A 15,095-nucleotide genomic window follows, 5' to 3' on the forward strand; every position below is an offset into this window, starting at 1 on the left:
AAATCCCCAAACTGCACAGTGCATCGGCTGCTTGTGTTTGGAGCAGGTGCAGAATGCTCCTTGCTGTTTCACTGTCAGCATGGAGATATTGCTTGCTTTCCAGCAACTACACATCATACGTGCCAGCTCTCTCCTCCTTATACTCTTGTAAAGCAACAAATTTCCTGGCAGCTTCTGCAAAGAGGTGTAATAGAACTATCATTAGGAGAAGGTGATGAACATAATGTGAGTTCTTAACAGAGGCAGTAAGCGATGCAAAGCTATTAACATCTTTCCAAAACAAGTAACGACTGAAAGGTTACTTCTCAGCTTTATTGCTAAAAGTGTGGTGGTATTTTTAAGCAGATAATATTTTGTTTTCACTTATCTGTGATTTTTTTTTTATTACAGAATCTCGAGCTACGTATTGCTTATTGACATTAAAGCTTCAAACCTACTAAAATATGCTCTACTGACTGAATTGGTAAATGAAAATTTAGACATGGAATTTTATGTATGATTTCTGCTAATGAGGGATCTTAGCCCAGCGTTGTTCATTTGCCACTGAATTGATCATTCACCGAGGCTTTCCCATTTCTTTTTTTCACGTTAAAGTATTCTCTTTCCATTTGAATATTCTCAAAGCGTGAGGCAATATTAATACTTCTGAGCTGCTTACTAAATAACTGAGCTCTGTGGAGAAGAGTATCACACAGCATGTACAGATAGGAAACCCAGGAGAAGGAATGGAGACTTTTTGTGGTGAGGTGTGAGCGCTGAGCAGAGTGAACTGAGAATTAGAAAGTTCTTCTGTATGAAGCTTTAATTAGTGATTGTGTTTGGAGTGAAGTTTGAAGTCCAGTCGGACAAATGTTGCATGGCTGCCTATGTTGGCATCTGAATTGGAGTTTACATTGTGATGTGATTGACAAGAGTTTTTGTGGAAGTCAGAGGCTGCAGTTCAGAGCCATAGGATGAGGTGGTAACAGTGAGTGACAATGTTTCTCCCATGTCTTAACACTTATTACATATCAGTATTAAAAACAATGACTCTGGGTGAATGAATTTCTTCGTACATGTGAAAGGTTGTCAACCCAGGGGTAGGATACAACTATTGCATTACATGAATGTCACCCAAAATAGATGCCCAAGCATGCAAAACTTTTCCAACACACGTTATTTAACGTTTTTATTTTATGAGGGATGTAACAGGATTATTCCTGTAAACCCAAATCAGGCTATTGTCTTCAAAGAGTGGAAAGTTTGGAGCCAAAAGTATCATTTGGAAGCGAAATGTTTTTCAGCTGCAAGTAATATTAATAGTAATTGTCACTTAGTGGTCTTTCATTTGGTAGAAACAAACTATCAAAATGATAATTGTAGGATTCATTGGGCAATAGATTGATTAACAAAGTAGACAAGCAAGTGGGCAGTGTGCATGGAACCAGGACTGTGTCTCTTGTGAAGTTGGCTTAGATGGAATCAGGGGAGCAAAGCCCATTTTGTACCATTTGTCCAAAGAATAAACATATGCCACGTCAGAAATAGAACAGTTGGAGACAATTGCTGCCTGGGCCACTGATGAGAAATAGCTGAAGAAAAATGTGGGGGTGATTAGACTTCTTTCAAGCCAGCTGGCAGAATAAAGGGCACACAGGAGGCTGGGATGGCATTGTGGTGGCACCAGGGGTTGCGCACTGCAGTGACACCAAATGCACCTGATAACATCTTTCCCAGAGCTCTTCATTGGGTGAAAGAACTCTGTACACATTACGAATGGGCAAAAAGAGTGAGATTCTGCATGAAATGAGCTGCCTTGAAAAACTGTGAGATTGTGACTTGGTTTCCAGTGAAAGTTGAAATGATTCTAAGTCTAAAAAAATCCATTTGATATTTTTAAAACCGTCCTTTACAATGTTGTGCTTTATTTACTGGGAACAGGCTGAAGTGCTCAGGTAAAACAGTGTATTATCTGTAAAGAAGTTGTGTATTACTTTGGACTTTTCTTTATAACCTTCTGACTCATTGTAAAGCCACCCGACAGTGCAGTGTTTGCGTCAGGATGTTCAAAGTCTTAACTCTGGGTTTTTCAGTTCTGCTGAGGGGTGGACTGATTGATTGTGACATAGCAGAGCCAAGCTTAAAATGAAAACTGAACCTCTGTAAGGTTGAAAAGCTGCAATGCCTGTTATTGAAACAAAGCTCGCCCAAGCAAATTGTTGTTCGTGTCTGGTTTTGGGGATATGTATGACTTCTGTTGTGTGACAGCCTATGGGCTCTGTCACATTATATAATGAGATTAGAATAGGCTTTCCTTATATGAAAAAAGTTCTTCTAGATCATTCATAAATTTCTAAATGGGAGTCATTCTGTAAGCAGAAGCTAATTTTCTTTTCCTGTTCTCTCCTGCCATTCTGTGATATGAGAACACTTTGTTCTCCACGAGAGTCTTCACTTGGAGCTTTGGTTTCTCAGAGACATAATTAACTAGGAAAGACACTGGGTTTTCTTAGGCATCTTCATCAAGGCGTGCAGGGGAACAGATCCCATGCCCAAGGCTGGCTTTCCTTCCATCTTCATGTACCTCATTTATCTCTCCTTTTCTTGCCTGAACACAAAGTGACCATTCCAGATACAAACATGGGTTTAGGTTCAGGAAATGCAGCTTCATAACGGTGTTATTTCCTCACCAAACTGTCACACTATGGGACGTCTTTTGATTTTCAGATGTGTTTATTTCCCCAGTAATTGCATAGTTTATTTGACATCTGCCTTTCTTACGTGTCTGTGTCTAGCATTAGGCTCTGCTTTCTTTGAATAACCTACAGATGAGATGTTTGCCTCTAAGTGTTATCTTATTTCCTGTGTATCAATAAAAGGAAATTAAGCGTATGCCATTGTAACTGTTGTTTTCCATTTTCTTACCAGTTTGCTGTTTTGTGGTTCATAAGAGATGCCATGAGTTCGTTACCTTCTCTTGTCCTGGAGCTGACAAAGGACCTGACACTGATGTAAGTACATTGCCATTTTATAAGCTGCTCTAAGTATTTTTATGCTGTGGCATTTAATTCTGAGAAGATATTACAAACAATATCATTAGGTTCTAAATGGTTGATGTTTATAGATGTTTATGCACCCAACATATTTCAAGGTATAACTTCAAAGTTGACTCTGTTCCTTGTCCTCTGTACACACAAGGATCTGCAGCTCTGACTGCATGCCAGTGGTGAGATCCAACCTAATCTCGAGCCAGCAGGCTTATCTGAGATAGGTTATCTGAAACTTATATACGTGCTCGTGCTAGTGCACCCATCAGGATACACCCGTTTTATCTTGCCCCATCAATACATGCATATACAAGTAGCATTTTTGGTCAACAATCAAACTTTCATCACATCTGCCTATATGGTGAGACATATCTACAAGAATGAACTGTTTGTTCACGTAAAAATAACATTTATTTGGGATTTCTAAATTCCACTTTACAGTGAAGTAATTTAACATCTGCTTATGGGAACAATGCATTCCAAGTGTTCTTTGTCTAAATGGCTCTGTTTTGTCTCTTGTAACGTATTCATGCTCTAGATTGTAGGCTATTATCTCCTCTGATGAAACACACCAGAAGACTTTTCTTACTAAGTTTTAATGTGCTTCTCATGAATGGTTTTAATATGCTAGACATGAGATCAGTGAACAATGAGCAGAAGCTGCAAGGGGGGTTGGAAAGTTTTCTTATTTTTTAGCTTAACTACAGAGCTTAAGTACAGTAGCTGAAGTTCCAGTCTGAGATCTGAAAAGTATTTTAAAGGCAGTTTGTCAAACATTTCACATAATGTGAAAATCTTTAAATTTAATAAATTTTAATAAATTTAGGCACATAAGACATGCTTATCTTTGTGGCAGCAGACTGAGGCTGCTGGCAGAAACACTGCTGCCCTCAACACCCATTTCTTCTCCTCATAACTTTCCTCTGCCTTGTGTAGGGTTTCCTTCTTAAGCTCTCTCAAGTGATAGGCATTTATTATGAGTTTCTGTATCACAGAACTGTGTGTGATGTTCCTAGTCAGAGCAGCAAGGAGCCAGCAGGTCAGAATCAAAGGACAGTGTAGAGCTGCTAACGAAATGCTTGGAATATGCTCTGCACTTCCAAGGGTGTATTATTCTGCTTCCAGTAACAGTTATAAACGATCATGCACTGCCCAGCTCACATAAATCAGGGGATATTCACAATCGCTTCACTGGAATAATTATCAGTTCAAAATATTTTGCTTGATAAAGGGAATCTGAAGTCTGGCAGCCACAGGGACACCTCTTAACCAGGAGCTGCAGAACATCAATGTATGGAACATTTCCCACTGCGAAACAAAAGTGCCTTTTGCAGCCAAAGGAGACAGTGCTTGCAGGTGCGTTCCCACACATCCTGCTGAGGTCCAGGTATCTAGGACACGATGGCAAGCATTTATTTATAGATTTTTCTCGAGGCGAGGTAGTGTGGCATTTACACTGTGTGCCTCGGGGGATGTGGAGGGTTTCTGAGCAGCAAAGTTCATTAGTCATTTAGGGAGACACCAAAGAGGGGAAACCCTTCATTTTTGTAGACATCGTTTTGATTTCCACAGAAGGGTTTGTATGGTTGAAGGACGAGGTCTGAGCAGATCTTGAAAATAATTTATTTTTTTTTTTGAATGAGAGAATTAGGATATTTTTGTTATAAACCATGTGCAAACAATTTCTGATTGCAGAGCGACTGTGAGCAGTTCTGGGGCTGCTGCAGTGCCCTGCAAGGAGAGGAAGCTCCTCACTCTCAGTCATTTCCCTAAATGGTTTGAACACCTGCAAGAAAACTTAGTTACAAATCAAGCAATTCAGAAAAGAAAAAAGGGTTTTCACACCTTCACAGACCTTATCTTATTTCCTATATGTGGAAAGAAACAGAAATGCTAAGGGTTCTGGACTGCTTTCCATGACCCTTTCTAAGCTGGAGTTTGGCATTGGGCTTGGGGCTCAGGCCGGGCTCAGAGCAGTGCTCCTGGCACCTCCTGGTTGGCTCTGCTGGCATTATGCCTTTATATCTGCAGGAAGCATGCATATATATTCATGCCAGGAGGCTGGTTTCAGAATATTACCAAGGTGCGTTTTTTGGGGGGAAATATTTCCAGATTTCAGAGTAAAAGAAGATAGCTGCTTTACTGCTCTTTACTGGGAATTCAAAACAGAACAAAATAGATCGAGAACAAAAAAGCAGCTGGAAGCACAGCATTAAGACTTAGCCGAGAACCCAGTTCAAAAGGGATTTTAATCAGAAAGCCGTGCAGCCCTTCTCCCAGGGATAATGAAAAGTAGCAGCAGGCTGGGGCTGCTTTGCCTTTAACCATTTGGTTATTGGACACAGAGAGGGACACAAGCAACAAACACACATCACTGGTTCATATTATAGACAACAAGATCTTTGTTCTCGCTAATCTTAGACCAGAAATATTTTCCTGGTAATTAAAATAAATATCTGCTCACTTTATCACAGAAGGTACACAAAGGCAGGCAAGTCTGGCAAATAGCAAAGTTTCCTCCCTGCCAGAATAACAAAAATATACTCCTAAAGGCCAGCTCTTGTTAATGGTGGGACCCTGAAGCAGCTCTGATGCTTTTAAATCTTTCATTGTACACTTGAAGAAAAGAAAATATAGAAATCCATTTATGTATCATTTAAAATAACAACTTAGTAGGTTTGGTGTTTGTTTGTTTTTTGTTTTTTGTTTTTGTAATTAGAATTATTAATTGGAATGGCTTTGCTTGCAGCAGATACTGGTAGATATTCTTTTTATAAAGCAATTACAATGTGAGCATAACTTCTGTCAAAATGGCATTCTTTATGATATTCCTACTCCCTTTTCCTACAAAGCAAGTCCAAGGGACAAAAAAAAACCCAACACATTACATTCAGTGCAGCGAGTAGTTTAAAATGTTATGGTACAGCAAGAATGCCTTTCTTACAAGAGCAAGTGCTTGTGAGTACTCTGAATTGTGCATCTCTGCAGAGTATTGGAAGTAATTTATAGAGAAATGAGTGTGCCATGAGGGTGTTACTTATGGTTTTGACCTAAAAGCCACAAAAATTAACTGTAGGGAAAACTTGCCTATAAAAATGTAATTTGAAGCATTTAATAATGATTTTGACATGTGAATATTTCAATACAGTGACTGAAATTTCAGTTCAAGCAGGACCAGCCCTGAGTTAAAGCTTCTTTTAATGGCTGAGGGAGAAATTCAAATGAGAAATGTCTGAAGAAAGACGATATTGGTGTGGTGTGAATAGCCTGCATGCAATCAGCCTGCACTGAGGCTGCACCATGGATGGGCTCACAAACTTTGCCTACTTTAAAAACCCTTCCTTCTGCTCTGCCAAGACAGCCCTTGGGTTGACTCTTACTCAAAGGAGAAAAGAGCTCTGGAAAAGAGCAGTGCAAATCTTTTCCTTCCTGTGCTTCTAAGAAAGACATGAGGGGTGACTGCCCATGTCAGCTGAGCCCCATTCGCTGGGGTTTCCATCCCAGTTTCAGTTCATAGAGCTCATGCCTGAGGCACTGCATAGGTGCAGTGCAATATTCAGTATAACACAGATGATCCTCAGAAGAGTTAATAACCAAAGAGAGTACTGCTGAGAGATAGATAGGAAATTTGTATAAATGATGGACCTAAAAATATCAGCAATTTTCATAAGAAGTTAGCATCTGAGAACAATGATTAGGCAGTCATATTATAGAAGGAGAACTCTCAGCAAAGTTATTCCCAATAGTAAAAAGAAACCTTGTTGATAGGGCTGCAGTTTTAACAGCAGTAAGTACAACTGATGAAGCAATCTGCTGGGCACTGATTTACAATCAGAACTTCCCAACAGTGAAGCTGACATTATTCCAACAGCCTGTGTTGTTAGAGGATATTTAGTTGTCCGGGTTAAGTTTAATTTAGTTATTTCTTTGTCATCTCACAGTCACCATTTCCAGAAGTTTCTTGTGTCAATCCTTAAGCTGTGCGTAAATGGAATGATGCGATATTGGGATGTAGAGGGGGAAGAAAGCTTAAGAGTTACTGATCATTTTCTCTTGCATGAGAACGCATGTAAAATGTAACGCAGGCATCTCTATTGGGTTCCACCTCCACAATCATGTGTTAGTAAGAAGTCTCATTATGGCATCCTGAACTTAAAAGCTGGCTGGATGGCACACGGGCACGGAGCACCGAGATGCTGCAGAATGCAGAACACTTTTAGCAGTGTCAGTTTGTGAGATGGCAGTTCTTGCACCAAAATTAGATGAAATCTTAATTTGGAATAAAACGAGTGGGCTACTTTTGTAAAGCACTGTAGGTCCCATATGCCACAAATAATTCTGGGATGTGTCACCAGGGAGCATACCTATCTTTGTAAATTGTTGGTAGCTGTTTCCTTGGGCTGCTGGCAGAAATGTGCTAATAATTGCTGAGTTAACTGATAGGGGCTCTGTTTCTGAGTATAAATCGAACTCTGGGTTGAGGGAATGAGAAGTACTTGTAGGACAAAGGGTTATTTCATCCTTGGGTTTTGCCCATGGAGCAGAGGGAAGAGAGGAGGGCAAAGGGAGCTGGGGCCATACCCTGCATAGCAGGAGGGGCTCCTCCTTCTGGCTGAGCTCTGTGCGTCAGTCCAGCCCTGGTAGAGCCTTTGGGAAGCTTCACATAAACAAATTCTGTTTGGTTATTGGGCTTTTGTCATCTGGTTTGCTTCCTCTTCATTTCAGTTGTCCATTTCCAAGGTAACATCCAAGCAGTTCACAGATTTTCTTTAGGTTTTGGAAGAGATCAGAGTGCCTTTGAAACAGCCAGTGATAGCAGGGAACATGTATTCCATGATACTGTTGTTGGGAAATGCTTTCTCATGTTTATAATTGGTCAGATTTGTGTAACAACCTGGTGAGTATTGATACCAGCAGGGTTTAGACCAACAACATGTTACGTGCACTGAAGGATGTTATTCTACCCCTTCCACTGAAGCGCCAGTCATGGTCCCTTCCGTGATCTGACTTCAGCTATTCCCTTGCAGATAAACATTGGTGTGACCCATGTGATTAATGAAACTTAATCCTTAAAACACCAGTGATGGCAGGCTGAGCTCACAAAGTAAAAGCAAAAGCATGTAATACGTTCTGCTAATGAGAACTTAATAGGTACAAGGGTCAGAGACTGAGTTTTTCTTTCCTCTTTTTGTCCCCATGAGGAGGGTACTTGCTGAACTAAGGCATGAAAGAAATTTCTCTGTGTTGGGAAAACCGTTGTAATCTGTAACAAAGCTACTTTCAGGTCTGTTTCTATGGCAACTGGAACATCAGACCAGCAAAGAATGGATCAGAAAGTAGATAAAAGCCTCTATAAAAATAGTTACAGAAAGCATATGCAAAGCTTTGGCTACTTTGTTTCTGCTTACACCCCCCCCACCCCCCAAAAATAAAAAAAATTTAAAAAATAAAATAAAAATATATATATATATATATATATAATAGCCCCACAAAACTTGGGGTTTTTTGAAACCTGGTTATTGTGATCAGTACCAGAGGATGAATCGAATCATAGTAAATGATGGCAATCTGAACCCCACTGTCCTAGCCCATAAACAGAAGAAGACCTGGCTATCTGCCTTATAAATAGCTGCATTAATCCTTCCTTAGTTCAAATCCACTTTCGTTTTTCAAGGTATGTCTTAGTACCTACAGATTGACCTACTTAGGAATTAATGAGTCATGTTGTATTGTTCGGTCTGGAAGCCCAAAATGCCATTCCTCACCACATTGCTCTTCAAAAATATTTAAAAGGTTTTTAATTTACTTAATTCAAATAAGACTTCTAAAAAGCAGGGACTGCAGATAGTAGTCTTCAAACTTTATTCATGTTATCCTGTTAACTTTGTTCTCAGTCCTGAGATTAAATGAAGTCAATAGTAAAGTATAATTTCCATTACTTCTCCATTCCAGAAGAGCACTTCTGCATGTGTGAATGCTTGTTAATATAAAAGAGGAAATAAGAATTAACCAAGAAAAGGTGGAAACTTTGAATATGGAAAGTTTGAAGTTGGGAAAGTATAGAGGGTAAACAGCAGCGAGTCAGCAGCTCTGGTTTGGTTTGGATAAATGGGGCGTGATAATGGACTGTGTGCTTCTGGCTGCCACTGCTGGGCACTGGGAACCCCAAGGGCTCTGCCCGCTGAAGGAAATGACTATAACAGAAGAAGCAGTAGAAATTCAAGCAGTCCTGTAACTTTTAGGATCTATGTACAGTCCCTCAGTGTTAACATCTGTCACTTGTATCTTCGTGCGCCAAGAGCATGATTGGACCATTCACGGAGACAAAAAGAGCTGTGCAATCAACAGACTTTGTTCAATATTCCCACACAGAGGGGATTTGCAATAAATAATATGAAAGGCTTCAGTCAAACGCAAATGGTGTTATATTTAATGCACCCGATTTAGAAACATGCCTCTCAGAGGTAAAATTAAGCAAAATAGAAATACACACTTCCTTTCTTTTTAATTTGCTGGAAGGAGATTATGCAATAAAAAGGGCAGAAAATGTTCTCTTCTACCATTCCATACTAATCCTTTGCTCTGATGTGAGAAGGTACAGCTGTTTACTGATCTTACCAGCTCAAATCAAATCAAAGTGTTTCCCAGAGCTTTGTGTTTTGCAGTAATGAAGCCTTTAGGTCAAACGAGGAGAATGATGCTGTGCCAGGACGTAGACCTGAATGGCCACCAGGTCTACGAGTTACTCTGTACACCTAAATTAAGTCGCTGTAATGACATAATAGTCCTAAAATAGCAGCTGTAATAAAAGTTTAGTTTCAAACAGTTCTGAAATGAATGAGAGAAAAGTGCTTTTTCTTCTCCTTGTTAGCTGCCACTGAACAGCACTTTGTTTTGATCTCGCTGCTCCTGTCAGAGCGCAGCCCATTCCCTCAGGTTCATTACTGCGCGTGTTGCCAATACTGTTGGTTTCTCTCCAAGACTTCGGGTCATTTGTCATTGCAGTAAAAGACCGATGCATCTTAATCGATGCAGCCTTCCAAAAATTAAACATTTCCTGCAGCAGCGGTTCAAAACGACCGCGTTTCAAAATGAAGTACCCTCTTAATACATGGATTTTTGGTCTTCTCAGAATATCACACATGAGGAAACCTCTAAGGTGATGGTATTTTCTGAATGAAAACCTCTTGGTAAAATCTTCCCTATTCTAAAGAGGACACGAAATTCCTCTTGCACACAGATGGGCTGTATGCACACAGATGCCGTTCCCTGTATGTGCCCAGTGATGTTTGCGTTCACCATTGGAGTCAGCAGAAGCTGCAAGAAGGCACTACGAGCCTTTGAAAATTAGGCTGATAAATCATGACACCAAATCTAGGAGTGTGGGTTACGCACTGTTTAAAATATCCATTAAGATGCATGCTGTTTGCACTGGCTTTTGCTTATGCAATTGCATACCTGTTTGTATATAAACACTAAGTACCTAATGATAAATAGTGATATACTCCCTGTATGTTTAAAAAGCATTGTAGTTGTGCTGATATGATACACAAAAAGCTCAGTGCTGCAGGTAGGTTTAGGTGAACTTCATAGAATGAGAATTTCAAAAGAGAGAAGGAAAAAGTGTCTTAACTGGAGTTCTCTGGTGTCCAAATCCTTCTGCAAAATCCAGCAAGTACAGCCAGCTAGAAAAATACTATAAATAAATCCGCTAATGTTATTCTGACTTCAAAGATAACAACTTAAAAGTGAAGTCTGTCAATAAAGGGAGAAAACTAATAGGTTAGAATAAAAAAGAAAAATGAAGGGAAAATTGGATTAGGTCTTTGCTAATGATGTTCCATAATTAGATATCCCTAATGGATGGGTTGAATAATATATTTGACTGTAACTTTAGTTTGTGGTAGACTGCTATGTCTGATTGTATTATGTCTGCAAAGAAAGAACCAGCATTGCTTTTGCAGTAAGTCCATTTTTCTCAAAGTGCTCTCATTTCTAAAGTGATGTCTCTCTATCTCCTTGTGCAGTGTTCCCTTGTTCCCTGCTTTCTCATGAGGTCAGTCCTTTGATGGAAAGGGATCTTGTGCCCATCTTCTCATCTATGCAGCGTCTGCTTTGGCCTCACATATTCTCAAGTTTACTCAGCTGTCTAATGACTTATCCCTGACTGGCATCTTGTATGTTGCAATGTTCCTTATCTACAGCCTAATTAAAGTAAAACATACACTGTCTGTATCTGGTTCAATTAAAAGAAATTGGTCGGACTGGCCTCAGTGCTCTTCAAAGCATTTTGCTGGGCTGTGCTGTCCCTGTAAGAGGACTTGTCATCTCTTGAGACAGTATCTTGAAGAAAGATGGAACAAAATGCCGGGCTGCATAACTAAAATTAGATCAAAATGTGCATCTTTCTGCTCTAATTTGTATAGTTCACTTTCTGTAATACCTCCTGTAGCAAAACTTGATTCACTCTCTTTCCATTCTGCTGTTCGCTTGGCGTTGATGAGTGATATTTTCCTTAAGTTCTCGGTATTCTTTTGCTGTCTGTGGTTAGTTGATCATGCTTACAAGACATGAATTCATCCTCTTCTTACTCTCTCAAGCCCTTACTCTCCTCTTGTGTTGCACACCTGTGTCTTGTTGGAAGTTGTCTCTGCAGAAGGTGGTGCCAATGTGTCTCCATTAACCAGCTGGCAGTGTTTTGGAGCAGTCAGCCACCTTCCCTTCAGCTAAAACCATTTCACCCTGCTCATTTTTCTGTTTTTAGTGGCCAACGGAGTTAGTTGCAGCTTCCATTTAAGCGTGGGACAGGTGCACACAGTGAGAATGGATTTGTTGTGGTTCTGTTGATAGTTAATTCAGGAGAGCAAGATGAAAAAACAACAAACAAGCAAATGGGAAAAGGTAGTGACACACACAACTGTATTTTCATTCTACAGTTTCATTTATAATCAACAGCTATCCAGCAGACTTGAAACGTGATTAGTCTTGAAGCAAAAAAGAGCTTTGGCTGAAGGCAGAGCACGCTGTAAACTGCACTTCCTTGCATTGCTGTGTTTTCCTTTGGGATATTTCCATGCCCTGGCTGTTTGCGAGCCTGCAGCATCCCAAAAATGCTCTGTGGTTGCATCCAGAGATGCTGTGACTGCACAGAAGTATTCCCCGTTTTTCTTTAATGGGTATTTAATCGTTGTTTAAAACAAATTAAATTATTCTATGGAAAAGCAAATCTTTTATTTGCTTGTGATATCATAGAATGACAGGGAGAACAAATGGGAATTCTTGCTGGCGGTTTGGGTGACTCAGTGAGGGCTGATGGAGTATCTGTTAAGTGCTTCAAATTGAAGTTTGAGATTTAGCTACAAAATTCATCATCCCGCAATAAAGAGGAAAATTTCGTTGCGTTGTCAGTGCATAAGATGAAAATTTACTGAAGCTGGATGAGGAAATTCAATCTGCATTCTTTAAGAACCTAGAAACTATCAGCCAGCGAGTAATGAGGCAGCAATGAGTGGAGAAGCCAACTCTTCATATTAGCACAGCTTTTGGTGAGCTCTCTGCAAGCTTCTTACTGCTGGCTTTGTGTTTTCCAGTTTCAGGCTGGTTTTATCAGAGAGCAATGTGTGGCACATCAGGGTGTGTTGCCCATCCTGAAACTCAGTCCTTGCAACTTAATTCCCTGTTCTAGCAATTAATTCATCCCACCACTTATCTCCTGGCTATTTCCCCACCTGTTTATAAGGACAGAGATTTCTCTTTTCGAGGGAGAAGTGAAGATAGGGAGAAAAATTTTCTAATCAAGAAGAAATGGAATCTCTTCCTTAATAAGGGCTCCATTTGCGTTAATACAGTGAGGTATTTCAGGCGTTCGTTTTAAGGCCATCTGAGAAGATTGCAGCTTTGAAAGATACTGAATATTTAAAATGAGTGTTCTAAGATGTTCCGAATTCTCAAGGGGCAGATTAATAACTTCAAGCTAAAATATTGCAAAATAAGAAAGTTATATTCCAACGAGTTTTCTGCCTGCTTAAAATAACCCAGCTGTGAAACTGGAAGTATGTGGTACTAAGTGTTCTTTGTTCAGAGTTTAAAAATAATTCAAAGCCCCAGAGATTTGGAAGCAGATGTCTTTGCTTCAGGATTCAGAAGGCCCCAACAATGAGAGTATCTCACTCTCAGCATGCTGATTTCCTATTCACACCGACCCCATTTATGCACAGCAAAGTTTCTTTTTCCAAGAGTTCGCGGAGATACGAGTTGGTTTGGTTTGGTTTTTGTCACACAGTGTGTGCTTGGGTTGATTGCTGTGCTGTCTGATTCCCTGATGGACCACAGGGAGCTCAGCCTGAGTGCCAGCAGGGTATCCCCGGGCTTCCAACCATGGGCTGGCTCCTGCCTGGACTCATGCACTGAGCTTAGCATGTGCGTTACATTGGGAAGCAGCAATGAGCAGTGAGCATCTCCCATGGGCTCTCTCATTTGATCTTTGCTCCTGGCTGGATTTCTTCTCTAACAACCCTACTGCCTTCAGCAGCTCCATACAGATGCCCCCTTCTTTGAAATGAAGTCACATTTTTAATAGGTTGCCATTTTAACCCATGGTTCACAGGATAAATGACCACTTTATTGGATTCTCTGCTTATGCTGGATTGTTTATTTCATAACGCTGTGGGCAGGATAACCAACCCAATAGTGTCTCAACACCATTAAATGTTTTAACAATAAAAGCTGTAGGTAAAGATTTTGCAGAGAATGCTTCTTTAACAATACAATAATTAATACTTTCCTGTGTTTTTCTTCCATAGCTTTTCACTATTCATTTTTCAGCCTGCAGTTTACGTCTTTATCATTGCATATCTATTCTTCTCCACAGTGGAGCTCTTTTAAACACAGGATCTCACTTAAGAAACATTCCATGTTCGTATTTCAGACATTATTTCACTCTGTGTACTCAACACTTCTTTGCTAAACAGAGAGAGCTTTGATTAAAAAGTACCCACCTGATTCACAGACTTTGATTAGACAGACACGAAGATGTTATCCTGTTGTTTTTTTATGTTGTTACTTAGTGCAGCGTCGGGGCAAGCTGAAAATAAACTCTTATTAAATTCTGTTAAGTTAATGATATGTAATTTACTTTCAGGGAAAGACTTGAATGACTCTCAGAGAAAAGAAAACGGAGGTTTAGTTTGGCAGACAGCAGTTATCCCTGCGAGCTGCTGGCTCAGCTCTGTGCGGCAGAGCTGCTCTACATTGGGAAACAGGGAATGGGGGGATACAGGGATGTGGGGATGCTGGGATGGGGGGATCTGCTCTTTGTTAGATGAAGGGTAATGTAATATAAAAAGGAAGAATGAGAGATGATAGAATCCTCCAATGACTCCTGAGGCAGCTCTGTGAGATGGGAGGCTCTGTGGTCTCAGCTCTATGATCTGTCTGACCTGATCAAACCTGCTGAGATTCTGTCCCCTTTCTCTCCTCTATGGTGACAGAGGGGCTGCCAACCCCAGGGCTGTACACCTCCTTTAATAGGAGCTTTCCAAGCAGATAACTCAGGGCTGAGAGTCACCTGCCCTGTGCACAGGGGAAGGGGTGGCTGCTCCGACTGCTTCTGCCTTGTAAAGAACAGCACTGGGTGAATGCAGCACGGGGCTGAGCTGCTTCTCTGTGCACTTGAACTTTGATTAAGCCGTGGTAAAAGCCTATTGTCGATGCGTTGCCGTTGCAGAGTCGCCTCATTTGTTGTGCCTGACATGAAATATGTAAAAAAAATGAAAAATAATAAAGCAAGACCTTGCTCTGTCATGCTTAAAGGAGCTGTGGGAGTAGGATGGAATGGGACTTGATAAATTAATGATGCTAAGTGCTGAAGGAAAATGGAAAAGTGATAAATGTAAGTAGAGAGGTGCCAATCTGCAGTGTTGTGATTGACGAGCCAGGCACATAGGTAATGGCAGAAACTGTGGGCAAGGATATAAAGGAATGCATTGAATTTAAAGCAGTTGGGTGAATCTGGGACTAACAATTAGCTGCGCTCAGCAGAACAGTGAATTAATTCTATGGGAAAGCATG

General features: G+C 40.4%; 1 protein-coding gene across 4 annotated transcripts in view; it reads left to right on the forward strand.

Moving 5' to 3' along the window:
• Positions 1-15,095, forward strand: part of PRKCA (protein kinase C alpha) — a 103,815-nt gene that overhangs the window by 37,823 nt on the left and 50,897 nt on the right. For all 4 annotated transcript variants that reach the window (XM_015879946.3, XM_015879947.3, XM_085522988.1 and 1 more), the window contains exon 3: positions 2,908-2,990. In XM_015879946.3, the coding sequence (XP_015735432.1) occupies positions 2,908-2,990 (83 nt within the window). The remainder of the gene's footprint in view (positions 1-2,907; positions 2,991-15,095) is intronic.

The sequence above is a fragment of the Coturnix japonica genome, chromosome 23, assembly GCF_054131305.1.
Source record: "Coturnix japonica strain WE chromosome 23, WE-NBRP24, whole genome shotgun sequence".
Lineage (NCBI taxonomy): Eukaryota > Metazoa > Chordata > Aves > Galliformes > Phasianidae > Coturnix > Coturnix japonica.